This window comes from Heptranchias perlo, chromosome 3 (assembly GCF_035084215.1).
Source record: "Heptranchias perlo isolate sHepPer1 chromosome 3, sHepPer1.hap1, whole genome shotgun sequence".
In the NCBI taxonomy this organism is placed as follows: Eukaryota; Metazoa; Chordata; class Chondrichthyes; order Hexanchiformes; family Hexanchidae; genus Heptranchias; species Heptranchias perlo.
In genome coordinates, this window is record NC_090327.1 from 20,936,181 (window position 1) to 20,963,857 (window position 27,677).

The following is a 27,677-nucleotide window of genomic DNA, read 5'->3' on the forward strand; positions in this document are numbered from 1 at the left end:
GTTTTTATACTCTATGCCTCTATTTATAAAGGCCAGGATCCCATATGCTTTTTTAACTGCTTTCTCAACCTGCCATGCCACCTTCAACAACTTGTGTACATATATCCCCAGCTCTCTCTGTTCCTGTACCCCTTTTAGAATTGTGCCCTCTAGTTTATATTGCATGTTCTTCTTACCGAAATGTATCACTTCGCATTTTTCTAAGTTAAATTTCATCTGCCACATGTCCTCCCATTTCACCAGCCTGTCTATATCCTCTTGAAGTCTATCACTATCCTCCTCGCTGTTTACTACCCTTTCAAGTTTTGTGTCATCTGCAAATTTGGAAACTGTACACTGTACATCCAAGTCCAAGTCATTAATATATATGAAGAAAAGCAGTGGTCCTAGTGCCTACTCCGGGGAACACCTCCCTCCAGTCTGAAAAATAACGTTCACACTGCTGTTTCCTATTATTAGCCAATTTTGTATCCATGCCCCCTTTATTCCATGGGCTTCAATCTTGATGACAAGCCTATTATGCAGCACTTTATCAAATACCTTTTGGAAGTCCATATACACCACTTCAACTGCATTGCCCTCATCAGCCCTCCCTGTTACCTCATCAAAAAACTCTACCAAGTTAGTTCAACACGATTTGCCCTTAATAAATCCGTGCTGGCTTTCCCTCATCAATCCACACTTGTCCAAGTGACTGCTAATTGTGTTCCGAATTATCATTTCTAGAAGTTTCCCCACCACTGAGGTTAAACTGACTGGCCTGTAGTTGCTGGGTTAATCTTTACACCCTTTTTTGATCAAGGGTATAACATTTGCAATTCTCCAGTCCTCTGGCTTCACCCCCGTATCTAAGGACAAACTTACTTTTGGATCTCCTCCATAGATAACCTGCCCCATGAAGTCTGTGTAGAACACTGCAGCTCCAATCACTGAAAACCAGGTTACCAGGTGGCATATACAGAGCCTTAATAGCTCCTTTGGCATTTTCAGCATGGACAACCATAGAAGCTTCACAGTAGTCTCAGTCTCTCCTTCCTCACTCTCTGTATCACTGCTCGAATTGGTCACACCACTCTGGTTACGTTGTCTCTGTCGCTGCCTTTGTCTCTTCTGTAGATCGTACAGGTCATTCATGCTGCGTGACGATTTGATCAGCACAATGGCATTGGCACGACGGAAGCGGTAACGGTGGGAACCCATCTTGCCATAGTATGAGAAAGTGTGAGATGGCTGCCGGTAGAACATGTGCCTCCGTCTGCGCATGGAACTGCAGGTCGATGGTTTCATTCCAACCCTGCTGGTGTTATGGTTGATATTACCATTAGTCACGTCATCAGCAAGTCCGTTTGCCACTTTGGAATCAGTCTTCAGATCATCCTGAAAAACATCTTCAAACTCATGTTCCCTGAGCGAAGCAGACACGTGATTGAACCTGGATATAATCTCCTGATTGTTACATTTGGGTAAACTTGCTAAAGAGTTACACAGGCTATCACATTGGTCCTGAAAAATGGAAGGTTCAATGTCTCGCAAAAAAAACAACTCTGATTCAATTTCTATCGTTGCATCAGGCATGTGCAAAACAGAGTCACTTTTGCTACGTCCAATATTTACATCCAGGAAGTCGAGATTGACATCTTGTGCCGAGCATGTTTCATCAGGGAAGGCTGAAGCAGCGCAAGGTCCTTCCTCGTGGAGCAGGTCAGGCCGAGGGAGGGGTGGGAGGCTGTCATTTATTTTAGCAGTTGAATGTGTCTCAGTTTCATCAATGCGGTCTTGTTGAGGGTTATACTGCTCTTCTTCAATGCTGAAAAGATGTAAAGCAACAGACACAGAAAAGATGATAGCTGCAAAGAAGAAGAGGACTTGTTGTTGGGAATTGAAGATCTGGCCCAAAGCAGTCTGTGTCCAATCTAAGCCACCCAGCATATAGCCAACAGCTCCACCCAGCCCTAGGGAGAAATTAGAGGTGAAAACCAAATTAGGTTCTTAATCTGCATCTATAAATCACTTTTTTTGAATGATTTTAGATCCCTTTTAATAAATGCAAGTTCTATTCAAAATTACAGGCAGTCTCCTGATACAGTTAAAATCACTCACGGCTTGTCTACAAGAGGAGTAGGAACTTTAGGACCATACAGAATCTGAAAAGATTGTGATCCACCCCAAAAGTTCAAAAAAATACCATAAACTCTTATATTCAATTAATTCTTCCAAGAAAACAGCCAGCTCTCTCCTGAATTAGTTGAGGCAACCATACATTTAGGCAGTCTGTGTCTCTGGATTAACAATGTTGTGGTTATGTCAAACAATTTATTAGGCGTCAGTGTATCAATATCCTTTAGATTCTTGAAAACTTTGATGAGGTCTCCTGTGAATCATCTTTCCTCCACAGTAAACATCTCCAACTACCTCAAGTTCCCCCTTGTAGTTCAGGTGCCTAATTCCTGTCAGTTTAGTTGCCCTTCTTAGCATCTGCTTCAAAGCCAGGATTTCTTAACTGCAGTAAGGTGACCAAATTGTAGACAATACTCTAGCTGGGGGGTGAACAAATGTTCTATGCCTCTTGATTTTATTAACTTTTATCCACCAATACTCCCACATCCCTCTTCTATGTTGGATCCTCTAGTTAAGAAAATACAAGCTTTTTAAAAAAAAATCTTTGTGGGCAACATAGATGTGTACACCATAGTCTCAGAGGCCACATATAAAGTATAAAGCCGTATTCCTACATACAGTGAAACCATTTATTTTCATATATCTCAAGATGCCGATCTATTTAGAATTTAATCTTTGAAGCAACAGTGATAAGAACAGCCATTGCCAAACCCCAAGGCCCACAAAATTCAAACAGGATAAACTAACAAATAGGAAATATAAACATAAATGGGTCTGAGTTGCCTGGGCATCAACAGTTGGATTATCAGCACTTGAAGGCCCCTATCTGTAGCCCGTACACTGCAGTTTTGGTACACCAGTTATAGTCTACTGTTCAATTTGTATTCCTACTGCTTTTCCCCAGTCACATGGAGCGATAATATATATGGGGTTGGGGAGGAAGAAGGTGATACGTTTAATTGTGCGCAATTAAACATGTGCTTGCACATATATGCAGGGTTCTCTACCTTTCTGGCTAAGTACTATTTTACATGCCCAAATGATTGGTGACCAAGGCATTGAATTTTTTTTCAAATTTAATTAAATTCAAAGGGTCAAATACAGGCCCTTGTTTAGGAAACAAGTTGAAGAAAACAAATAAAAGCCCAAATGTAGTCAAATAACATGCATTTAAAACCTCACACCCAACAGTGCAAAAGATTATTTGTTTAAACAAAAATCATGACAGAAGAACATATGCAACCAGAGAGCGGCTTCACTTCCAAACAGAAGTGAAATAATTTACCCCAGCACTTTAGAATCACCACGCAAGCTTTGGCTAGCTGAATATTTAGGACAACAATCTCAAATAACATGCTCCCACATGGACCTTGAGGGATAATTAATTTCCACTGTCCTACCTTGTTCTATGCATTTTTCTCCTGTCACTCCCCCATCCAGTTGTGCAAAATCTAGTTGGAGTAGCCACGCTGAATTCGAGTTACATCGAAACTACAGCACAGAAACAGGCCATTCGGCCCAACAGGTCTGTGTCGCTGTCTACGCTCCACAGGAGCCTCCTCCCTCCCTACTTCATCTAACCCTTATCAGAATACCCTTCTATTCTTTTCTCCCCCATGTGATTACCTAGCTTCCCCTTAAATGCATCTATGCTATTTGCCTCAACTACACATTGTGGTAGCATGTTCCACATTCTTACCACTCTTTGGGTAAAGGAGTTTCTCGAATTCCCTATCTGATTTATTAGCGATTATTTTATATTTATGACCTCTAGTTTTGGACTTCCCCACAAGCGGAAACATTTTCTCTACGTCTACCCTATCAAACACTATTATCTTATGTTGCGGTTTATTACCTTATGCATGCATACCATTTTTGCACCTGTGCGGATCAATTACATAATCCATATCATAATCATGTAAAGTTCATGGTTTCATCAAGGTCTTCTCCCCCTCACTTTAGAGGTAAATTTAAAACAGTAAAAACAAGTAAACTGAATGAAAACCGATTATAAACTACATACCTGCAGAAAATGCATGGATATTGAGTGCCAGATCTTGCTCTTCAGTGTCTGCCACATCCAGCAAGTAAGCTCGGATTGGTCCCTCTGTTGCATCTGCGCAAAAGTCCAATATTACTACACCTAAAACAGTCAGGACTATACCAATTGGCTGATGGTCAGGGATGTCTCCAATGGCTAGACCTGAGAAACAGAATTTCTAAAAATAAACAGGACTGCCAGAAACATGTTTGTACTAAAGTTACTACACAACATCCGAGTTGGGAACTATAGGCCAGTTAGCCTCACATCAGTAGTAGACAAAATGCTAGAATCTATTATTAAGGACGTAATAACAGGGCACTTAGAAAATCATAATATGATTAGGCAGAGTCAACACGGTTTTATGAAAGGGAAATCGTATTTGACAAATCTTTTAGATATTTTTGAGGGTGTAACTTGCAGGGTAGATAAGGAGAAAACCAGTGGATGTAGTATATTTGGATTTTCAAAAGGTGCCATACAAGATTAGGGCTCATGGAATTGGGGGCAATTTATTAGTATGGATTGGTTAATGGACAGAAAACAGAGCAAGAATAAACGCATCATTTTTGGGTTGGCAGGTTGTAACTAGTGGGGTGCCACAAGGATCAGTGCTTGGATGATCCTTGATGAAGGGACAGATTGTAATGTATCCAAGTTTGCAGACGAAACAAAGCTATGTGGGAAAGTAAGCTGTGAAGAGGACACAGAGTTGGCAAAGGGATATAGACAGGTTAAGTGAATGGTGGCGGATGGAGTATAATGTGGGGAACTGAAATTATCCACTTTGGTAGGAAGAATAGAAAAGCAGAATTTTTTTTAAAAAACTAAAATGTTGGTGTTCAGAGGGCTTTGGGTGCCCTTGTACATGAATCACAAAGTTAAAATGCAGGTACAGCCAGCAATTAGGAAGGCAAATGGTATGTTAGCCTTTATTGCAAGGGGGTTGAAGTATAAGAGTAAGGAGGTCTTGCTGCAATTATATAGGGCTCTGGTGAGACCACACCTGGAGTGCTGTGTACAGTTTTGGTCTCCTTACCTAAGGAAAGATATACTTGCCTTAGAGGCGATGCAATGAAGGATCACTAGATTGATTCCTGGGATGAGGGTTGTCCTATGAGAGGTTGAGCAAAATGGGCCTTTATTCTCTGGAGTTTAGAACAATGAGAGGTGATCTCATTGAAATGGGTAAAATTCTTAGATGCTGAGTGGCTGTTTTCCCTGGCTAGAGAGCCTAGAACTAGAGGTTTCTCAAGATAAGGGGTGAGCCATTCAGGATTGAGATGAGGTTGTGAATCTTTGGAATTCTCTATCCCAAAGGGCTATGGATGCTCAGTTGTTGAGTATATTCAAGACTGAGATAGATAGATTTTTGGACAATAAGGGAATCAGGGATATGGGGATGGGGCAGGAAAGTGGAGTTGAGGTAGAAGATCTGCCATGATTTTATTGAATGGCAGAGCAGGCTCGAGGGGCCGTATGGCCTATTCCTAATGTTTGCAAAGTGGATATATTTCTATCCCAAGCTCCATTATCTTAAAATGCTGTCGCGAAGAAAAACCAAATTTGCTTAGGAGTCAAGACTTTCAGTAGAGGTGAAGGTTTAGGCCTGTAACAGACTACATACCAACATTGCATATCTTTGCATTTTAAGGTAAAAATAATCACTGGTGAAACATTCTATTTACTGTACAGAATATGGCTCAACTTTCAAAATGCTTTCAAACACAACATACACCATTAAGTGTCAAGCATAGCATTTTGTCCTTTTGAGTATTTTTTTAATATTTAGATAGGCAGCAAAACCATTTGTTTAGAATTTTGTTATGAAGCTATACCCCATATATTGGTCACTACTTCCACCATTAGTTGAGGCCCACATTTGAATTGGAAAAGGCTTACCGTCCACATATTTAAAAGTTCATAGACAACAAAAGGATTCTGCCAATGGTTGAGAAGCAGAAGCCATTAGGAAGCAAGATGATTCACTTTCCCCATCCGATCAAAAGTCCCATTCACACTGGAGAGGCAGAGCAAGTCTGCATCAACAGCACCCAAATTCTCTCTGCTGTACATATGCCAAGTAGAATTTGTTTTGCACCAACCAGCTTTTCTAAATTTGCAAATTTTCATTATGGATTAAAAAAAATTTGGGTTGAAATACTTTCCATTTTAGACTGAATGGATAGTCATGTCAAAAATTAAAAATGATAAAGAATGAGGTTGATCAATAACCCATTTCATACTGAAGTGTTGCATCAAGCTTAGACAGAAGGGAAAGATAACCCTTGATTAAAAAAGGAGAAAATAACATTTATATATTTTATAGAACTTAAAATTGATCCATGCTGCTTTGAATATAGGCAAGATTAAAAACCCAAATAATGTGTCAAATCCATAACTGGTATAAAGTGAGAAACCCAAAAGTTACACACCTTGTAGTATTCTCTTTACTATTTGAATGGAAAAATCAACATAGCATAGCTCAGACAGCCAACAGGAAGAACCACAAATATAAGTGCTTTTAAGATGTTTGACATCAGGAATAATGTCCTGGAATTTGCTGAAAAAACTGTTGTGAACGACGCTCGCCATTATTAATGTGCAAATTGGCCAGCAACTTGTGGCAAGGAAGGAGATACCCAGTGAATTGCGAATCGCACAAGTTGCTGGATGATTTGCGCAGTTCTGCTGTTAGCTTCGCGAAAACATCTCGCCCTTAACCTCTTCATGAGTTTCAAGCAGTTGCTGGATTTGCACATTAATTGCTCATTAAACTCAGCACAGACAGTCCAGTAATTAATAGCACCTATTAATGACATGATAATTGTTAATGACTGCCAATCAACCTCTGGCTCAGAAAGTGAACAATTAACAGCATGGAGTCTCATTCCATCAGGCAGTGAATTGTTGGAGATTTTAAAAGTGTCAAATTTAAATTTTTTTTTTCTTACTTTTCCTTTCTGAATCCAATCTTTCTTGCCCTCTTTCTGTATCTGATTTGACAGGGACAGGCGCTCTGGCTTTGGTTGCCCTAACTTTTCCCCTTGTGGGAATGTACCCGAACCATCTCCTCTTTAAAGGCCGTCCATTGTTTGATTACAGTTTTGCCTGCCAATCTTTGATTCCAATTTACCCGGGCCAGATCCATTTGACATCCAGATTTGGCCCGGGTAAATTGGAATCAAAGATTGGCAGGCAAAACTATAATTGAACAATGAGCGGCCTTTAAAGAGATGGTTTGGGTACAGTCTAGGTACATTCCCACGAGGGAGAAAGGTAGGGCAACCAAAGCCAGAGCTCCCTGGATGATGAAAGAGAGTAAGATGAAGCAGAAGAAGGGGACATACGACTGATATTGGGATGTTAATACGAGCGAGAACCAAGCTGAATACAGAAATTACAGAGGAGAAGTGAAAAAGGAAATGAGGGGCAAAGAGAGTATGAAAATAGATTGGCGGCTAACATAAAAAGGAAATCCAAAAATTTTCTATAGGCATGTATATAGTAAATGGGTAGTTAGGAGGAGGGGTGGGGCTGCTTAGGGACCAAAAAGGAGATCTACGCATGGAGGCAGAGGGCAAGGTTGAGGTACTAAGTGAGTACTTTGCATCTATCTTTACCAAGGAAGATGTTGCCAAAGTCACAGTAAAAAAAAAGGTAGTTGAGATACTGGATGGGCTAAAAATTGATAAAGAGGAGGTACTAGAAAGGCTAGCTGTACTTAAAGTGGATAAGTTACCCGGTCTGGATGGGATGCACCCTAGGTTGCTGAGGGAACTAAAGGTGGAAATTGCAGAGGTACTGGCCATAATCTTCCAAACATCCTTAGATACAGGGGTGGTGCCAGAGGACTGGAGAATTGCAAACGTTACACCCTTGTTCAAAAAAAGGGTGCAAGGATAAACCCAGCAACTACAGCCCAGTTTGACCTCAGTGGTGGGGAAGCTTTTAGAAACAATAATCTGGGACAAAATTAAGAGTCACTTGGACAAGTGTGGATTAATAAAGGAAAGCCAGCATGGATTTGTTAAAGGCAAATCGTGTTTAACTAACTTGTTTTGAGTTTTTTGATGAGCAGGAGGGTTGATGAGTATATGGACTTTCAAAAGACATTTGATAAAGTGCCACATAATAGGCTTGTCAGCAAAATTGAAGCCCATGGAATAAAAGGGCAGTGGCAGCATGGATGCGAAAGTGGCTAAGTGACAGGAAACAATAGTGGTGAACGCTTGTTTTTTGGACTGGAGAAAAGTATACAGTGGCGTTTCCCCACGGGTCGGTACTAGGACCACTGTTTTTTTGATATATATTAATGACTTGGACCTGGGTGTAAGGGCATAATTTCAAAATTTGCAGATGACAAAACTTGAAAGTGTAGTATACACTGAGGTTGATAGACTTCAAGAGGAAGTGGAATGGGCAGACACATGGCAGATGAAATTTAACAGAGTAGTGCAAAATGATGCATTTTGGCAGGGAGAATGAGAAGAGGCAATATAAACTAAATGGTACAATTCTAAAGGGGGTGCAGGAACAGAGACACCTGGGGGTATGTGCACAAATCTTTGAAGGTGGCAGGACAAGTTGAGGAAGCAGTTTAAAAAAAAATACAGGATCCTGGGCTTTATAAATAGAGACAGAGTACAAAAGCAAGGAAGTAATGTTGAAACTTTATAAAACACTGGTTCGGCCACAATTGGAGTATTGCGCCCAATTCCGGGCACTGCACTTTAGGAAGAATGTGAAGGCCTTAGACAGGGTGCAGAAAAGATTTACTAGAATAGTACCAGGGATGAGGGACATGAGCTATGTGGATAGACTGGAGAAGCTGGGGTTGTTCTCCTTAGAGCAGAGAAGTTTAAGAGGTGATTTATTAGACGTGTTTATCTAAAGTAAACTGTTCCCATTGGTGGAAGGACACAGAATTAAGGTGATTGGCAAAAGAACCAAAGGCGACATGAGGAAAAACTTTATGCAGTGAGAAGTTACAATCTGGAATGCGCTGCCTGAAAGGGTGGTGGAGGCAGATTCGATCAAAAAGGAATTGAATACTTGAAGGGAAAAAAAAGCAGAGGAATGGGACTAACTTGATTGGTCTTACAAAGTGCTGGCGTGGGCTCGATGGGCCGAATGGCCTCTTTCTGTGCTGTAACCATTTTATGATTCAATGAATTCATCCACTAATTCAATTCCTTCTCCGGTCCTTCCTCTAGTTAAGGAGATACTGTTGGTCCCATCGTTCATGAAGGTCCCAGATGCCCTGTTTTCACCGCACTTCCAGTGGAAAAAAAAATTGAGCTGAAGGGTGCAGGAAAAAGTCTAACAGGGCACGCAAATTCCAACTCAATAGGTCATAAGATCCTCAGGCTCTTTTCCCACACAACTATTCTGTTCTTCCGAGAAGTCCAGCAAAAGCCACAAAACAAGAAAAGGTAGTGACAAAAGCCATAAATAGCAAATACAAAAAGGTTTCTCTGATTGAAACACAGAATGGAATTAGTAGGGTGTTTTAAGGGTACATCCCCTTGAAATAGATCTACCTGAAGGCAAATCCATCTGCTGGAAGTTCAAAAAAATATTGAGTGAAAAATATGAGGATTGCTCAAAACAACAAACTTAAGGTGTGCTACTCCCTTAAGTAACCCATTTAAGGTTTTCCCAAGACATGACTGTACATTTTCTGATTCAGTTGAATCACATAATTTGCCCTGTTGTGCTCTATTGGAATCAATCTCAATATTGCTCTGGTATTTGTAATTTTTGGCAGGTCTTCCAATTGTTCAGTGACAATCCTACCTGATGTGGAGATGCCGGTGATGGACTGGGGTTGACTATTGTAAACAATTTTACAACACCAAGTTATAGTCCAGCAATTTTATTTTAAATTCACAAGCTTTCGGAGACTTCCTCCTTCCCTCCTAACTTGGTGTTGTAAAATTGTTTACAATCCTACCTGAGTAAAGGGCAGCCGAAGCAAGTCTACAGATACACTAGAAGCAGGAAGCCAGAGGCACAAGACTGCTTTCAAACAGCAATGATTTAAGGTAATGATGATTTGCAAAAGTCCCGTATCCTACAGAGTTCAGTCCAGATAGTTGAAAGCCATTTTGCCCACAGTTTAGAACCTGGCCAGCCCCTGGTGTTAAGATCAAGTATTTGGGAACAGGTCACATCTGAAGAAATCCTGTAACAAGCATCGTCAAAGCTGAATGTTCAGCTACTTGGGAGAATAGGGGGCAGGTAACTGGCTTGTTCACAGTCAATAGTACAGGTTAGCTACAGTGTACTGTGTGTCCATTTCTAGACCTATCCCTTTCATTAGGCAGGAAAATAAGGGATATATGAGGTATGTCATGGAGACAGAATCCAAGTACCACTACAGAAGGTGTCTGCATTTCAGTGTTGAACAACATGGGAGCATGGTTGATAGATGAAGACAACAGGCACTATTCACCTGCAGAATACAGAAGATTATTGGTTATACAAGCGACTATAGGTGAGATTTTTATGGCTGTAACATTTAATCCATCCTTCATACAACCTTTGAAAATAATTTCAACTTTTTGATTGGGAGAAAATGTCCACATTCTCCCAACTAAACCAAAGAGATTAGGAAAAACTTTAAAAGAAATACAATTAAAAATGGCTATTATTTTGGAGCACTGAGGGAACAATCCTGTCATGTCGTCTATAGGTTTCAATGAATTAATTTAATGCTTTTGTTCAGGTGGGAGGCAAAATGACAAAGACAGAAGAGAAAAAAAATGAAGATATCTACAGACAGCACTAGCATAATACAAGTGAGGCATTAAGGTGATGTCAACAAGCTGAACTTTTTGGTCTCATTTCTTTGGGGGAAGGGGAAAGGAAAAAAGTTACAAAAAGGTAAAAGTAATTAAACCATTTGATTTCTATGGAATTTAAAATAAAAATAGAATATTGGGGTCCTGACACATCTGCTGTAAAAAGGCCAATCGCTTTTGTCTTTCCTGTCATGTGATACTCAGCAGAAGTACAATAAAACTAATGTCAAATATAGAGATTACCTATCAGCTGCTATTTTAAAAAACATCACAATAATGGAACGAAGAGACACCCAGAGGACTGGTGCCTGTGCTCCAATTCTGAGCACAAGTGATAATACTTGATACTATCAACAATTTAGGGTGGAATCGTCATTTCACAAAGCAAACAAGATATATCCTAGGCCTGGAATTTCCTGGGTTTAATTACGATGTAAGAACAGTGTTGCGCTCCCCCCCCCCCACAAAAGAAATTTACATGTAACTGATTTACACCGGTTGTATGGTGAAACATCACTACATGCGAATTTCCTTGATTGTTTCAGAGACACGTGTGCCAAAACCATCTGCCACTCATTTACATAGCTTTGCACCTACGCGGAAGATCAGCTCAAGGGAGTTTCCTGCATTCAAGTCAGTAATGTGCTGGTCCAGGTTTATCTCCAAAATCTTAGGTGACTTTGGGTCCTGCTGTGCCTGATATCGACATAATGGCGGCATCTCATGCCTGAAGATTTACAATTTTTTTTTAAAAAGGACACATAACTATTGATGTTTCCTTGTTCAAAAATACCATTTTTATTTCCTTCTAAATAAACAATTTTAACTTATAGAAATTGCAGTGTCTGCCTTAGAGACTCAAATACAAGTTCTCCTCCAGTGCACATCAGCTTATTTAAATGAACATTCAACCCGAATAGATAAATTGCAAGATCCAGATCATTCTCCATAGTGCACCCGTGTAATTTCTAAAGAACAGTGATCATGAAGTTTTATTTTACCACTTATGTTTTGTAAATAACTAAAGCACTACTGCAGAGCTGTAGCGTTAGAATCACTTATTTCTTCGTTATTATGTGATTTGCTAAAACAGAGATTGATGCATTGGGTAGCAGAAATTTTGCAAGTATGTATCAAAAAAATAAATATTGGTCCAATTTGGCAACACGATCATAAAAGGTGGCTGTAGCTTCTATTCAAATATGCTTTTCTAAAAATTTGCATTTGTACTTCCTGGACATAGTGAACATTTAATTTATTAGCAAGTTTGATTATTTAAAACATGTTAGCATACAGGTGTATAGTTTTGATCAACTTTATTAGGATATGACTAAAACAACCATTAATAAAAGCCTCTTTCCAGCCATGCATGATATCACTGAATTTGCACTCGTTTTACACAATTTTTACATTGTGTAGACAAATGAGCTCCACGGGAAATTTGCACATGAATTACAATCGGCAAGATCAGCACAGAAACCAGTGTAAATTTCAGCGTCTACACTCTGTAGCCTGCGAGCAGAGTTATAATAAATGGATATGTTGAGGGGCAGGGATTGATAGATAGGCATAAAAGGGTGAGGAAATTTGGGCATCGCATAATTGAGAGACACACTTGCACCAGAGTTTTCCTGATCTTTTACAATGGGTATTTGCTTTACGCTCCAATTACACATACCTCTGGGCGTAAATACACAGAAGATTTTACCCCATAGTCTATTCCTGATTTTTCAAAGTACATTGTTCTGCTTAAAATTGTGACTTATCCAATAAGTTGAATTAAGTAATACAAGGTACATAGCAAAGTGGGAAATTAGTGCTTAAACAATTGAATTATCATCGGTTTTGAATAAAGCAACTTGAATGAAGGGTAGACTTTTCTTTCAAGACTATTCGATACCCAATTGCCATTATTTGTAATTGCACTATTCAGACTGAATTTTGAGGTGAAGGCAAAATTTCACAAATTATCCTCTTGCTGGTCATAAGATGTAACAAGGTAGAAGTCCTCATAAGTTACACATACCTTCATATATGTCAACCTATAAAACAAGCAAAAGCTGATATCTTAAGAGCCATTTTATAGCTAAGACATGTGCAAAAATAAGCAAGTTACACAAAGTGCAGTTGGATGCAGATTTTTTATAGCTTAAGCTGCAGAAATGCAGCTGAAGATCTGGAGGCATGTTCCTCCCAAAGACATTTTTGATTACACACCGACATTTTCCAGAATTGAATCTATTGTAATTTTGCATTTCATCCCAAAATGTGTTTCCTGGAAGGATAACAGACATTAACATAAAAAAAAAGCTGCTCAGACATCTCAATTTTACAGAATCTAGTTTCTTCCACTGGTATTTAACAGTAGACCAAGTTGATTATTAATTAGTTGTCAACTTATATCAACACTATTAGTTTTCAAGGTTAGTTTGAAGCTCCTGTTTTGTTTATCCTAGTATATTGAACAGAATTCTACTGCATTAGATTTCATTTAGCAACCAAAAAAAACTGCCAAGGATTCTTCCACACTAGAATGTTTTAGGTCTTTGACTAAACTACTTTGCATGCAAATGAGGGAGAACCTTCCTCATACTACAATTACAAATTGAATTTTTGGGTTTAATTTTTAAAAATTAGTTAGCTCATTTGGGTGAAATTCCCTAAACTCATACTGTGATTTTAAAATTTATTTTTACTTTATTTTTCTACCCATCTTCTCAATCCTCCCCCCTAAAAAAAACTTTAAAATCCTGTACTTTCCTTCTAGGCCTAGCTCTTACTGTCCATTTTGGATGTGAGAACAATGTTTGGAGATAATGAGCCAGTTTTGTCCTGTAAATATAAAATGCACTGCATATTGGGGATTACTGTAGTTGCATCTTATAAAAGGTTTCAGTTCAGAAATTGACATATCTTTGGTTAGCTTACTAGTGAAACCTGTAAAGTTGTATTGAAGTCCTTATAATTACTTTATTTTCATTTTTAAAAGTATCTAACCCCTCTAGAATAAATCTTTGTCCAAAGAGCAGAATTCCAATAAGTTCCAAAAACTTGACAAAAGCACCAAGTGTCAATCAACTATTAGAAAGTGAATCTTATGCTTCACTACTAATTCTACACCTGTAACTTCCATTCTCCTTCAGCAACTTCTAATTCCATCTTGTGTACTTCAGTTTTTATTCCTTGTTGCAAAAAGAGCGCAATTAAATCTGAGAATGTTGTGTCCTGCTGCATTTTCAGCTAACTGTCTTCAGGCCTATATTTCAGGCAATTTGAGTTGTTAGTTTTTATAGGGGGATGTGTCATCTTTTGCTAGTTTTCTAGGTTGGCATGTATGTTCTCTAATAACAGTTGTCTAGTCTTCTAGTGAACTTCACATACTAATTTTGTGGTTACTAAGTAGGAGGAGGATAGGGGCTAGTTTAAATTTAAATAGAGCGTGTGCTAATTGCTCATTTTACATGAAAACCTATACATAATCATTATTCATCCAAGTCTTCTATTTACAAGCAATGTCAAAAACTGTACTAAATATCAGGAAACGGCACTAAACTTGAAACCACGTCAGTCTTAGGGATTGGTGGAAGAAATTCAAAAGAAATAGACATATCATGGCTCATGTAATTTAAAATATTTTTTAAAAAGTAAAATATTTAACAATTTTTAAATAGTAAAATTACAGCAATATGTTTGGTAGCTGTATTTTCTTTATGCTTATAGTATCTGTATTGAGCCATAGATTTGTTGGCATTGTAAAGTACAAAACCTTTTCGAACAATTAAACCTGGAAAACATTTACACCCTAATATACCCATGTGAGTGTACCTTAGAGTGTGAAAATTTGACTGTGGGCCACGCAATCCACAAGCTTACTTCAGCAGTTTCTTTCCCCACCCCTCTTGTAATAGCTTACCCTCTTTTCTGTCAAAAGATAAAGCAACATGTCTGTGGGGGCGAGCAGAACAGTAACATTTCTTTTGAAAGAAAATATTTTACATTTTATAGCTACAGTATCTTCCAAAACCACAGCTAGGGACTTTATCAGTAGAAACATTTCCTTGAGAAAGGGGTGGGGGAGGCAGAGAAACTTAGCTGGGAACAAAGTGGAGAAATAATATTTGGATACTGCCATTCATACTTCTGCACATAAAAGAAAGTGGGTCTAGTGTCAACTTGGCTCAGTGGTGGAACTGTCACCTCTGAGGCAGAGGTTGTGGATTCAAGTCCTACTTCAGGACTGGGCACATAATCTGACAATTTACTGCAGTACTGAGGGAGTGCTGCATTGTCAGAGGTACTGTCTTTCAGATTAACTAAGGCTCTGCCTGCATGTTTAAGTGGTCACAAAAGATCCCATGGCACTTTTTAAAAAGGAGCAGAAAGTTTTTTTTCCCAGTATCCTCAACCAACACCAAAGTAGATTAATTCACTTGTCTGTGGGACCTTGCAAATTGGCTGTCATATTTGTGCGCCAAAACAGGTGCGATGTGCACTTCAAAAAGCAATTCATTTGTCCATCGCTTTGGAACATCTTGAGGATGTGAAAGATGCTATTATAAACACAGTAAGTCTTTGTTTTAGTCTACCCTCAAAAGTATTCAAATGACCCATGTATTCCAAAATCTGCAGCACAGTGGAAATATTTGCATACCCAAGTATTAGCCTACAATTCATACTTGTAGTGCACAGGGTGAAATTGAGCCCAATGTTCGATCCTATTTTATGTTCATGTGTTTGTACAATGTGTGACTTTGGGATTGGATACAGTGCAGTCCTTTTTCTGTGCCAGCTGTAAACATTGGGCCTCTTGCAATAAGAAATACTGCAAAACAAATTCAGCACAATGTTTAAGACCCATGTAGATTCTAAGACAGGTATAGTAAGTAGTAACTAGTGATTCTTTTTCTTCTGGCATCAGACTCTGTGGGATGGCACAACTGAGAGCAATACTGGCACCTTGACATTATCTCGATAAACATATATTTGTCTCATTCTTTGAAGTATTAAGTATATGAAGACAGTCATCCAGTGGATATTAATTTTAAGATTTAATTAAATCTTTTAAAATGGCTTTGTAAGGATTTCCCATTCCAACCTAGCTGCTCATATCTATGCCAAACTCAGCCACAAGAATGGGACAATCCAATTCACTTGTCCATAAATGCAGTGTTCTCCTGGTGAACTGGGCAGCAGTTGAACTTGTGCCGTTGTAGTACTAGAAGTAGACATCTATTCTATAAGTGCTAGAATTATAGAATACAGCACAGGAACAGACTATTCCACCCATCTACTGTGTGTTCATATTTTACTCAACGCAAGCCACCTAATTATACGCTCCTTACCCTTTAATATTCCTTATTTTCAAGCAATTATCCAATTCCCTTTTAAAAGAATTTATTGACCATCAGAAGTGGTCAGTAACAGAAAATCCCACATTCTAACCATCTAAGAATTTGTTCCCAACTTTTCCTTTACCTTTTAAATCTTTACAATACCTCAATATCCTTTTAACATTCTGCAAGAGGAACACCTTCTGTTTAGCTCAGCCCACCTAATGAAGCTTGCAACACTGAACCCTTAGAGCAAGATAACACTTGAAGCATACATTTACATTCATGTGTAGATAGGTCATCCACCATTAAACCTGAATTTCAGTGCCAGTCACATTGGGACTGATTCTTACCCACAGGGAAAGTAATTCTAACCCATTGCAAGAGCAATAGACAAATACTTCAGCTCATTGGTGCCAATGCTGCATGAAAAATGCTTGTTCTGTTAAAGTATTTTTTGCACATATGAAAGGGTGTTTATTCGTAAGGAAAATTAGTTTTTTTTCTTCTGAAGACCAAAACAGGAGGTGGCTTAAAGATTTGAATCTGATAAGAGCAGTGTTCCAATAATAAAGGATGTGGATCTAAACCCCTCTGACAACTGCTTGGGAATTCTTTTATTAAAGGAAAACAACAGGAAACATTTCCTCTGAATTGCTTCCTACCATTTTTCTCATGTGAAAGGTTGGATTTATGGAATTCCCAAAGCGTGTGAATGAATCAAACTGAAAACTACCAACTTGATGCATCAATTTTGTGATTTTTTTAAAATGAAACTATTTAAAATTGTAGGGAAGTAAAACGTTTCCACTCGGAGACAAATATCTAATCCTCAATTTAGGAAGAGCATCCATTACAATGTTATGCTGATACCTTAAATACTTCAACTCATTTCCTCTCTGTAGGAATTTAATGTTCTAAGTCTAGAAGTGGCTTCATTTGTTGCTACGGGAGTTGATTTGGACTAGTTCAAAAGGCAGAGCAGAATCACAGAACCTTACAGTACAGAAGGAGGCCATTCAGTCCATTGTGCCGGCTCTTTAAAAGAGCTGTTCAATTTAGTCCCACACCCCAGCTTTTTCCTTATAACCCTGCAAATTTGTCCTCTTCAAATACATGTCCAATTGCCCTTTGAAAGTTCCTATGGAATCTGCTTCCACCACCCTTTCCAGATCTTAACCTAGTGAAAAAAATTCCTCATTTCCCCTCTAGTTCTTATGCCAATTATTTTAAATCTATGACCTCTGGTTACTGACCAACAGTTTCTCCCTACTTGCTCTATCAAAACCCCTCAATTTTGAATACCCCTATTAGGTCGCCCCTTAACTGTCTCTGCCGAGAACAATCCCAGCTTCTCCAATTTTGTCACACAACTGAAGTCCCTCACCCCTGGTATCATCCTGTTAAACCTCCTCTGTACCCTGTAAGGCCTAGACATCCTTCCTAAAGTGTGATGCCCAGATTTGTACACAATACTCCAGTTGAGGCCTAACCATGATTTGTATAGGTTTAGCATGACGTCCTTGTTTTTGTTTTCAATGCCCCTATTTATAAAGCAAAATATCTCATACCACTTATTAACTTGCCCTGCCACCTTCAAAGATTTGTGAATATGCACCCCCCTCAAAATAGCACCATTTAGATTATACTTCCTCTCCATGTTGTTCTTCCCAAAGGGCATCACTGCACACTTATCTGCATTGAAATGCATCTGCCATGTAACTGCCCATTTCACCAGTCTATGTCCTCCTGAAGTCTGCTACTATCCTCCTCACTATTTACTAGGTTTCCAAGTTTTCCATCATCCGCATAGTTAGAAACTGTACTCCCTACAAGGTCTAGGTCATTTATATATAAGGAAAGCAATATTCCCAATACAGACCCCTGGGGGACCCCACTGCATACCCTTCAGTCAGAAAAACATACGTTCACCATTACTCTCTGTCTCCTATCCCTTGGCCAATTACATACTCAAGTTACCACCATCCCTTTAATCCCATGTGTTTCTGTTTTCCGAATAAGTCTATTATGTGGTACTTTATCAAATGCCTTTTGAAAGTGCATACATACACAACATCTACTGCACTACCTTCATCAGCACTCTGACTTCAAAAGAAGTCAATCAAGTTCATCAGACACAATTTGCCTTCAACAAATCAGTGCTGGCTTTCCCTTATTAACCCATCCTTCGCCAAGTGAGTTAATTTAGTCCTTGACAATGCAATGGTCTCTAGTAGTTTTCCCACTGCTAAAGTTACACTGACTGGCCTCTAGCAACAAGCTTATCCCTCTCCCCTTTTTTGAATAGGGGTGTAACATTTGCAATCCTCCAGTCCTCTGGCACCATTCCCATGTCCAAGGAGGATTGAAAAATTGTGGTCAGCGCTTCTGCTATCGCCATCCTGGTTTCCCTCAGCAATCTAGGATGCATCCCATCTGGACTGGGTGATGTTAACTGAGTAATGCCAACCTATTTAGCACCTCCTTTCTATATTTTTATCCTATCCAATATCTCTACTCCACCTCCTCTACTGCAACATTAGCTTCATCCTCTTCTTTTGTGAAGATAGACACAAAGTACTCATTCTGTACCTCGGTCATGCCCTCTGCCTCCACAAGATTTCCTTTTTTGTCCCTACGTGGCCCCACCATTCCATTACTTTTTATATGTTTAAAAAAGATTTTTGGGTTCGCTTTTATGTTACCCACTAATCTTCTCTTCCTTGTATCCTTTTTCAATTTCCCCCTGCACTCTGTATACTGCCAGGTTTTCTACTGTACTCTGTACCTTGCTTTTTTCAGCAAGGGAGTCAAAGGATATAAGGAACAGGCAGGAAAGTGGAGTTGAGGCCAGAGTCAGATCAGCCGTGATCTCACTGAATGGCGGAGCAGGCTCGAAGGGCCAAATGGCCTACCCCTGCTCCTATCTCTTATGTTCTTATGTTCCCCTGCTCTTTCTATACTATTCTTGATTGTAGCTGTTTGTCCCTCCTAGTTTTCTAGTAGTCAGCAATACTATGTTTTTTCTATCTTGGACATCTTTGGATTAATTTCCAATTTGAGGTGAAACAAAACTCCCATAAAAATGGAAAGATGTACCATGGGTGTGAGCGGAGACCCAAAATAGGGAAACGAGTCAAGACGTATAGAAGTCCTTGAAGGGAAAAGATAGTGCCTTCATCACATGTGGAGGAAGGGAGAGGAAAAGGACAGAAAAGGGTTTTGTTTGTCTCTAATCTCAATAAGATTCCTGAATTCAGGTCGGTTCTCAATCATGGATTATCAAGCTTACTTCACTTAAAATTCTTAACCAATAGCATCAGCACCTCAGTCTAGACTGGATTAACACTATTCAAATTGTCAGCATCATTGCTCACTAAACCAACTAGTTTGTTTTGGGTGTACATTTTCTATTGTAAATTTTTTCAAATTTGGTGCTCCTGTCAAATATCTGATCAGAAAAGCCCATTTTCTACTAATACTAGGATTTTACTACTAAATTAAGCTTTGACCACTATTTAGTCTAAACAATTCTTAGTAAGTCCATGAATATGTTATGGTACAGGGTTGTATGACAATTTTACATTACTTTGAAATTTTACACACAAGGCAAGGATCTATTATTGTGGAAAAGTTTTAATTTGCATATTGACAAACCACTGTTGCTCTCCAGAGGAACTCACTGCGTAAACATGACTTCCACACTATATCTAGCATAGTCAAGTTATACAGTGAAAACAAAATTCAACATTTAAGGAAAAAATATTAAGTGTATTTCACACTGGTGACAATTTCAGATGCTGACTGACCTGCTGTGTACATCCAATGTTCTGTTTGTATTTGACAATTTTACATTGTAGTTTAGCAATTACAATATTGATCAAGTGCTATTTGTTTGCTTTTTAAATCTGTCGTAATCGATTTTTTCTTAGGTCCTTAGCAACCACAGAGGAAGGTACCACGATATCTTTTTTAAAAAAAAGATAATCCAGGTATGGGAAGATATGCCAAACGGTTAATAAAAGTTTTGTTTAGCCTTATTTGGATCTTCTCAACTACTTGTCCCTTGCTGCAAAGTCTTTCTAAAAAGGGAAACTTGGACTTCCAAAACACAGGTCTTTTTATGACCTTTAGTAGCAGAGTAAATTACTGTTTTCGAAAAAGCACTTGTAGCATTTTAAGCCTAGTGGTCCAATATAGAGAAATAATTTGCTTTCAGAATAATTGAGAAGCTACTTCTTTCATTACTGCCACCCTAAGACCCACAGAGACTTCCTTGCCAAAATGCCCCCCTGGAGTCTCTACACCAAGAGGCAACTCATCTTCTATTTTTAACCAATACAATTAATTCCCTTTTCCCCCACGCCAGAGACTTCTGTCCTCAGTCTCAAACTTCATACAGACCCACCATTACCTGAAGTAGTTGCGATTACTGATAAGGACCACATCCTAGTTTCCCAAACCTGATGTCTAAAGGCGGCAAAGCTCAGACTACAGTATTTAAATTTGATATTATAGAATCGAATTGTACGTATGGGAACCAGAGGCTTTTCAGTGGGTTATAGTTCCTATTATCTTAAAACCATTTGCTGACTGTGCCTGGAAAGGCTAGAGCTTCTCTGTTCTGTTACTAAAATATATTCAACAAGTGCACAACTGACAGATTTTACACTTCAATATTTGTTGTCCATTAATCCACATTGCATTCATAAATACAGCTGCTTGCGGGATTCACAGAAGATATTCTTTCAACTTCATATAGGCAACAAACAAAACACAGGTTTCAAGAGTAAAGTGAGTGTTATGCTTCTTCTGAGACTTCTAACCAATGTTTAGACATTTTTTGGAATTATAATTTTCAGCCAATTTACTTCTGAATTATTTACAATGCTCTGAATACAAAACAATACTTACAATAACTACTAAAATAAGTGCAAAAGTCCCATATTTACCTATGAGGGAGCCATTTAAGAATAGTGCAACCCCAAAGAGAACTCCAACACAAAGAGCCAAGATGAAAGGCCGCCGGCGGCCCCAGGTCAAGGTACAGCGGTCACTAGCAGAACCTATCAGAGGAGTGAAGATCAATCCCAGGATTGGGCTAAGGAACCAAGTGAGACTGTAGTATTGTTCTGGAAGACCTGTAAGAACAAAATGAATCTTCAGATAAAGATGTCTTCTGTAAGCAGAAGCAAACTATTCAGAGATAGGAGTTACAAGCAATATCCTTATTATAATTCAAGATTACATAATTCACATACTGAAGTTATGTGTTTGGAGCTCCAAATGAGCATCTCCTGTTGTAAAGAAAGCGTGAGGTTAAGATAAAAGTCTGGCCGTAATATTGACTTTAATAACTACAAAATTTAACTTTAGCCCCCACTTTCTTTAGGACAGGAGATGCTGGCAATGCAAGATGTATATGTCTGTTTCAGATGGTGGGCGGGGGAGGAAATGAGGGAGAAGGATTGAAACTTGTGTTGGAAGCCCTCTATCGGAACAATGACAGTGTTGGCAGGGTAATCTGCACTCTTGGCATCAGCCTGCTGGATTCTGTTCCACTTTGCCAGCTTTCATTTCAGATCTTCCTTTGCCCCCACTGCCTCAGCTATTCACACACTCGACATCTCTTAAATGTAGAATTTCTTTTATCATTCTTCTGCTCATCATCATCTCGTGTATCTGCAGCCATTTAACCATCTCCTGTTTTCCTTTAAGCACTTTACAGGTCATTCTACTTCTTCTCTGGTACGAGTGTGTGAGTGAGTGTCTTTCCCTTCCCATTATTCAGTTTCTTTGTAAATTTTTTGCAGTTCTGATGAAGTGTCTATGCCTGAAATATTACCTCATCTACCACAGATGTCAACCAGTGAGCCCAAAAAGCAACCCATCAACAACCCACAATTCAGCCTCCATGGCTGGAGAGATTCTGGACACAAGAGGAAGATGGTGATCACCACAGCCCTCGGACATCACTGCAGGAGATGCATCCTTGACTTAACCATCTTTAGCTGTTTCATCAGTGACTTTCCCCCCCCCTTGTAAGTGATGGTCCTAGAAATACAACCTAAAACCCCAGTTCCCTAGGTCTTTTTTCTTGTTCTGCTACCTTTAAGGGGTACTTGTGCATGCTATACATATGCCTAGTGTTTCTTACACTGGCAGATATTTAATGTGGAAAATGCAGTCACCTAACTTAAGTTGGCCTACAATTTACCGACCTGAATTACTAACCTCTGCTCATTTTGCATCAACATAACCGAAAGAGCCTCGCCATCGTTACTGCAATTGTCTACGATCCTTTTTCCTAATGCCCATTTTACTACTCCTGCTTTTGTCCTTGCTTTAAAAAAATTCTCCTTATTTTCTTGAGAATTAAAATTTGATAGGAGTGTTCATTTATGAATATCCCTATTTGATCATTTAAGTTGCATCTTGCTATGAGCCCTTTTTTCATGCAGATATACTTCCTTGTTCAACAGCGATTTAGGAAAACAAATTTATCACTTAAGATATGAAATTAATTACATACTTATATTCCCATCCCTCATGACCAAAGAGCTAATAAAGTTTTCTATACCACACAGGGGTCAAGAAATGCAAATCCACATAAATTCTACACCTAATCAAGGCTGAGCATCACTAAATTCATGATACCTCCCTTTGTAGTACCCATGAAGGCTCCAGGTCAGGTTATAACTCAAATGATGGGCCAATGAGTCTTGTTTAAACACAGGATAGATCCAAATATGAAAATGGACTTCTTTGTTAAAATTGTTTTAACTTTTACAAGGACAGAACAAGCATGACCCTAAATGGATTAACAAATTAAGTGAAATAATGAGGGTAGGACCATAAAAGATGCAAACAAACAGGATGAAACAAGGTAGTAAATTTTTTGAATGACTTATTTCCTTCAAGTATTCACCAGAGAAGATGAGCAACAATCTCCTCAAACATAGATGAAGTGGGCAAAAAGTAATGGCTTCAATATAAAATGAGATGGACGTCGAGGGGTTAAAAAGGGCTCAAACCAAAAATCCCCAGCGACAGATGACATTTATCTGAATGCTTGGGTGAAGATTGGAAAGGCATCGGCAATTATGAGGTAATCAGTAAGACACTGGAGTGGTATCTAAATTATAAACATCACAGCCTGTTTACATTCAGAAAGTATGAGAAAATAGATGACAGCAATTACACAAAAATTATTCTTGTATAAAAGAATGGAATTGATTATTTGTAGCATAACCATCCACTAACAGTAGTCAACATGGATTCAGAATGCGAAGATCCTGCCTAATTGATCGCTGACTTCTTTAAGTGACAACTGAAGTGGGGTGTGGAAAAACTCAATACGGAATAGTTCCACATGATATGCTACTAGGCAAGATCAAAGTTGTGGATTCAGGTTAAATCTTGGGAATGGATAAGAAACTAGCTGGATGGTAGAAAACAGTGGATACTTGTAGAAGAGTTGTTGGGCAAGATCATTTTTTCATGATATCTTTGAGGTTGCCTCATTCCACACAAAATTTTAGGGCTTTAGGTTTTTATTTCTGTTTGAAGCTTGAGCTGAACACATGTGAAAATAAAAGTCCTTAATGTGTTCTATATATTACCAGCAGTTTATCAAAAAACATTTTTTGGAAGTCTTTCCATAAGTCATTGTACATAGTAATTTGATGGAAATGGAACATTCAAAGCGATCAAACAGAATCAAAGGGAAAGTCTAATCTTTTACAACAGGAAAGCAGTGGGATTAGTTGAAATAGCCTTTCTCACAACAACATACACAGGATAAATGACCATATTGAGCATCAATTCACTGATTGAAAACAATAATGTCTGCATAAATTCCACACTGCAGGAAAACACTTATTGTGTTTCTCCAGTTCACAGAGAATGACTTGAGCTCAAACTGTGACAGCCTACTCATTACAAAAGTCTGGCCATTCACCCTCACAGCTTGGTCAGAACAATGACATAATTTCCTTTGGCCACAAGAAAAGTTGCTTTTCCTGTTGCCCCCTAGATAAATGGCAGGTGGATAGTTCAGTGCTACTGGCCATGAATACAGCTAGTAATCTGAACAGGAAACATATGGATGCACCTGCTAGTGCGATATACAAAGTGGCAGAAGCATAGGGCATTTATAGGAAAGAATTATTTAACTACACTGAACTTGTTTACTTAAACTAACTGTTCATTCTTTGATGACCCAATTGTACATGGAGAATGCCCAACATATTCAAGTGAAGGCATAGAACATGTTTCACTTGAGGCCTTCTACTGGTTTTGCATCAGTTCTTCTGAAAAGACGACCTCAAGGCAGGCTCTTAAGTTTTTTGTTTAGACCATTAAACTAGTCGATTCAAATTCTCTCAAACAATTTCACTTGGCAAAAAAAACTACAGATGCTGGAAATCAAACAAGAACAGAAAATACTGGAAATACTTAGCATATCAGTCAGCATCTGTGAAGGGAACAGATGAGATAACTGCCCAGATTATCCTAGGGACTTGCACCTTTGAATGGCACGTCTACAGCGTAGGGACCCTTGAATGGTGTAAAAGAGGAAATTGTCAAGTAATTGACTTAAGCCATTAGTTGTGTCACTCCATATTTTCCTGGAACTTATGCACTGCTCTACTGTTACGCTTGCCAAAAAGTGAGAACTTAATTCTGGTGAGAATGAGGAACTGAAGGAAATTAGTATTAGCAAAAAAAGTATTAAAGAAATTAATGGGACTGAAAGTCAATAAATCCCAAGGAGCTGATGATCTACATCCCAGGGTTTTGAAAGAGATGGCTATAGAAATAGTGGATGCATTAGTTGTCATCTTCCAAAATTCTATAATTTCTGGAATGGTTCCTGCAGATTGGAGGGTAGCAAATGTAACCTCACTATTTAAGAAAAGGAGGGAGAAAGAAAACAGGGAACTACAGACCTGTTAGCCTGACATCAGTAGTAGGGAAATGCTAGAATCTATTATAAAAGGATGTGATAACAGGACACTTAGAAAATAACAGGATTTGGCAGAGTCAACATGCATTTATGAAAGGGAAATCATGTTTGACAAACCTATTCGAGTTCTTTGAGGATGTAACTAGTAGAAAAGGTAAGGGGGAAACCAGTGGATGTGGTGTATTTGGATTTTCAGAAGGCTTTTGATTAAGTCCCACACAGGAGGTTGGTGAACAAAGTTAGAGCACATGGAATTGGGGGTAATATACTGGTATGGATTGAGAATTGGTTAACAGACAAAACAGAGCAGGAATAAACTGGTCTTTTTCAGGTTGGCAGACTGTGACCAGTGGGGTACCCGCAGGGATCGGTGCTTGGGCCCCAGCTATTCACAATCTGTCAATGATTTAGATGAGGGGACCAAATGTAATATTCCCAAGTTTGCTGATGAGACAAAACTGTGGGAATGTGAGTTGTGAGAAGGATGCAAAGAGGCTTCAAAGGGATATAGACTGGCTAAGTGAGAGGGCAAAAACATGGCAGATGGAATATAATGTGGAAAATGTGAAGTTATCCACATTGGTAGGAAAAACAGAAATCAGTATTTTTTTAAATGGTAAGAGATTTGAACATCAACATTTCCCAAGGGACCTGGGTGTCCTTGTACATGAGTCACTGAATGCTAAAATGCAGGTGTAGCAAGCAATTAGGAAGGCAAATGGTAAAGTTGGCTTTTATTACAAGAGGATTTGAGTACAGGAATAAAGATGTCTTACTGCAATTATATAGGGCCTTGGTGAGACCATACCTGAAGTAGTGTACAATTTTGGTCTCCTTACCTAAGAAAGGATATACTTGCCATAGAGGGAGTGCAACGAAGGTTCACCAGACTGATTCCTAGGATGGCGGGATTGTCGTATGAGAGATTGAGTAGACTAGGCCTGTATTCTCTAGAGTTTAGAACGACGAGAGGGGATCTCATTGAAACATACAAAATTCTTTTCGGGCTCGAAAAGATAGATGCAAGGATGATGTTTCCCCTGGCTGGAGAGTCTAGAACCAGGGTCACAGTCTCAGAATAAAGGGTAGGCCATTTAGGACTGAGATGAGGAGAAATTTCTTCAGAGGGTGGTGAATCTTTGGAATTCTTTACCCCAGAGGGCTGTGGAGGCTGAGTCATTGAGTATATTCAAAACAGAGATAGATAGATTTCTAGATATTAAAAGGTATCAAGGGATATGGGGATGGTGCAGGAAAATGGCGTCGAGATAGAAGATCAGCCACGATCTTGTTGAATGGCGGAGCAGGCTCGAGGGGTCGGATGGCCTGCTCCTGCTGCTTATGTTCTTATACCACTGCCCAATTAAAAATCAATGACAATCATGATTTTCTTGGTTAATGCTAGTTTTCACACTACTGCCACTTAAGACTTAAAAATAATGGCACTGGAGGGCCCTAGGTAACTGGATAACGGTGTGAGTCATAGCTCGGAGATCAGTTAGTTACCTTTAAACAGTTGGCCTGAGCTCCTAGAGCCTGATTTCTAACTGAATGTTGCCATTTGAAGATGTTAAATCATATTAACAACTTCACTCTCCGTATCTCTCAAAACTGGAATAATTACATTTAAAAAAACAGAAACACATGACACCTTGGTCAGGGTCTCCAGTTCCTTACTGGCAATTCTATTTTCCAGGAACATCAAGATGATTCCCAGGGACAACAGTGGCCATTATTTTAGATGGCATGACCGATTCCACTTCAGATATGAGTTTGAATTATGAGAAGGAGGGGCTGCTGAGAGGGACTGAGTACTTCCAGCTTAGTGAGCTGATCAAATGTATTCATCTGAACGTTGGAAGAAAACTGCCATGTTGTTTCTGATTCGCTGCCCTGCTCGCTGCAGCGATTCTAATTAGAAATGCAGGAAAACTATGGAGGAAGTTATCGACCTTGAGATCGGCAGCCAAATTATTATGTATGCCGCTGATCTCGCTGTTGCAGGCAAATCTGGACAAATGTTTCAGGTGTAGACTGTTTAAAACGTTAACTTATCTGTTTTCGTCTAGATTCTGGTCGACCTTCCAAGTGTTTTTGTTTTTATTTTAGCGCTTATATGCTATGGAAGGAGGAGATAGGACCATGGGATTGTCTGCCCTACTTCAAGTCTGTGAATGAATATTGCTAGCCCCAGAATTTCTACTGAAAATGAAATCTAGTCATTGTATAGTAAAGGAAATTCACATTAAATTGGTCACGAACCATGGCCCCAATTTCTTGTGCATGACAGAACAGAAAGTGCATAATCCTTTCCTCCCCCTCCCTTGCAAAGGATACTCCATCTTCAGCTCACAAAAGTTTCCCTGGCCATGGATGAATCAGCACATACCACGGAACTTGATTACTCCAGGCAA

At 39.0% G+C, this 27,677-nt stretch overlaps 1 protein-coding gene across 10 annotated transcripts in view; it reads right to left on the reverse strand.

Moving 5' to 3' along the window:
* Positions 1-27,677, reverse strand: part of LOC137311025 (solute carrier family 45 member 4-like) — a 108,142-nt gene that overhangs the window by 11,728 nt on the left and 68,737 nt on the right. For 9 of the 10 annotated variants that reach the window (XM_067978476.1, XM_067978471.1, XM_067978472.1 and 6 more), the window contains 3 exons: positions 21,248-21,436; positions 4,142-4,321; positions 865-1,952 (listed from right to left, as the gene is read on the reverse strand). In XM_067978476.1, coding sequence (XP_067834577.1) covers positions 865-1,952; positions 4,142-4,321; positions 21,248-21,436 — 1,457 coding nt within the window. The remainder of the gene's footprint in view (positions 1-864; positions 1,953-4,141; positions 4,322-21,247; positions 21,437-27,677) is intronic. The other variant, XM_067978486.1, reaches the window with a different exon arrangement.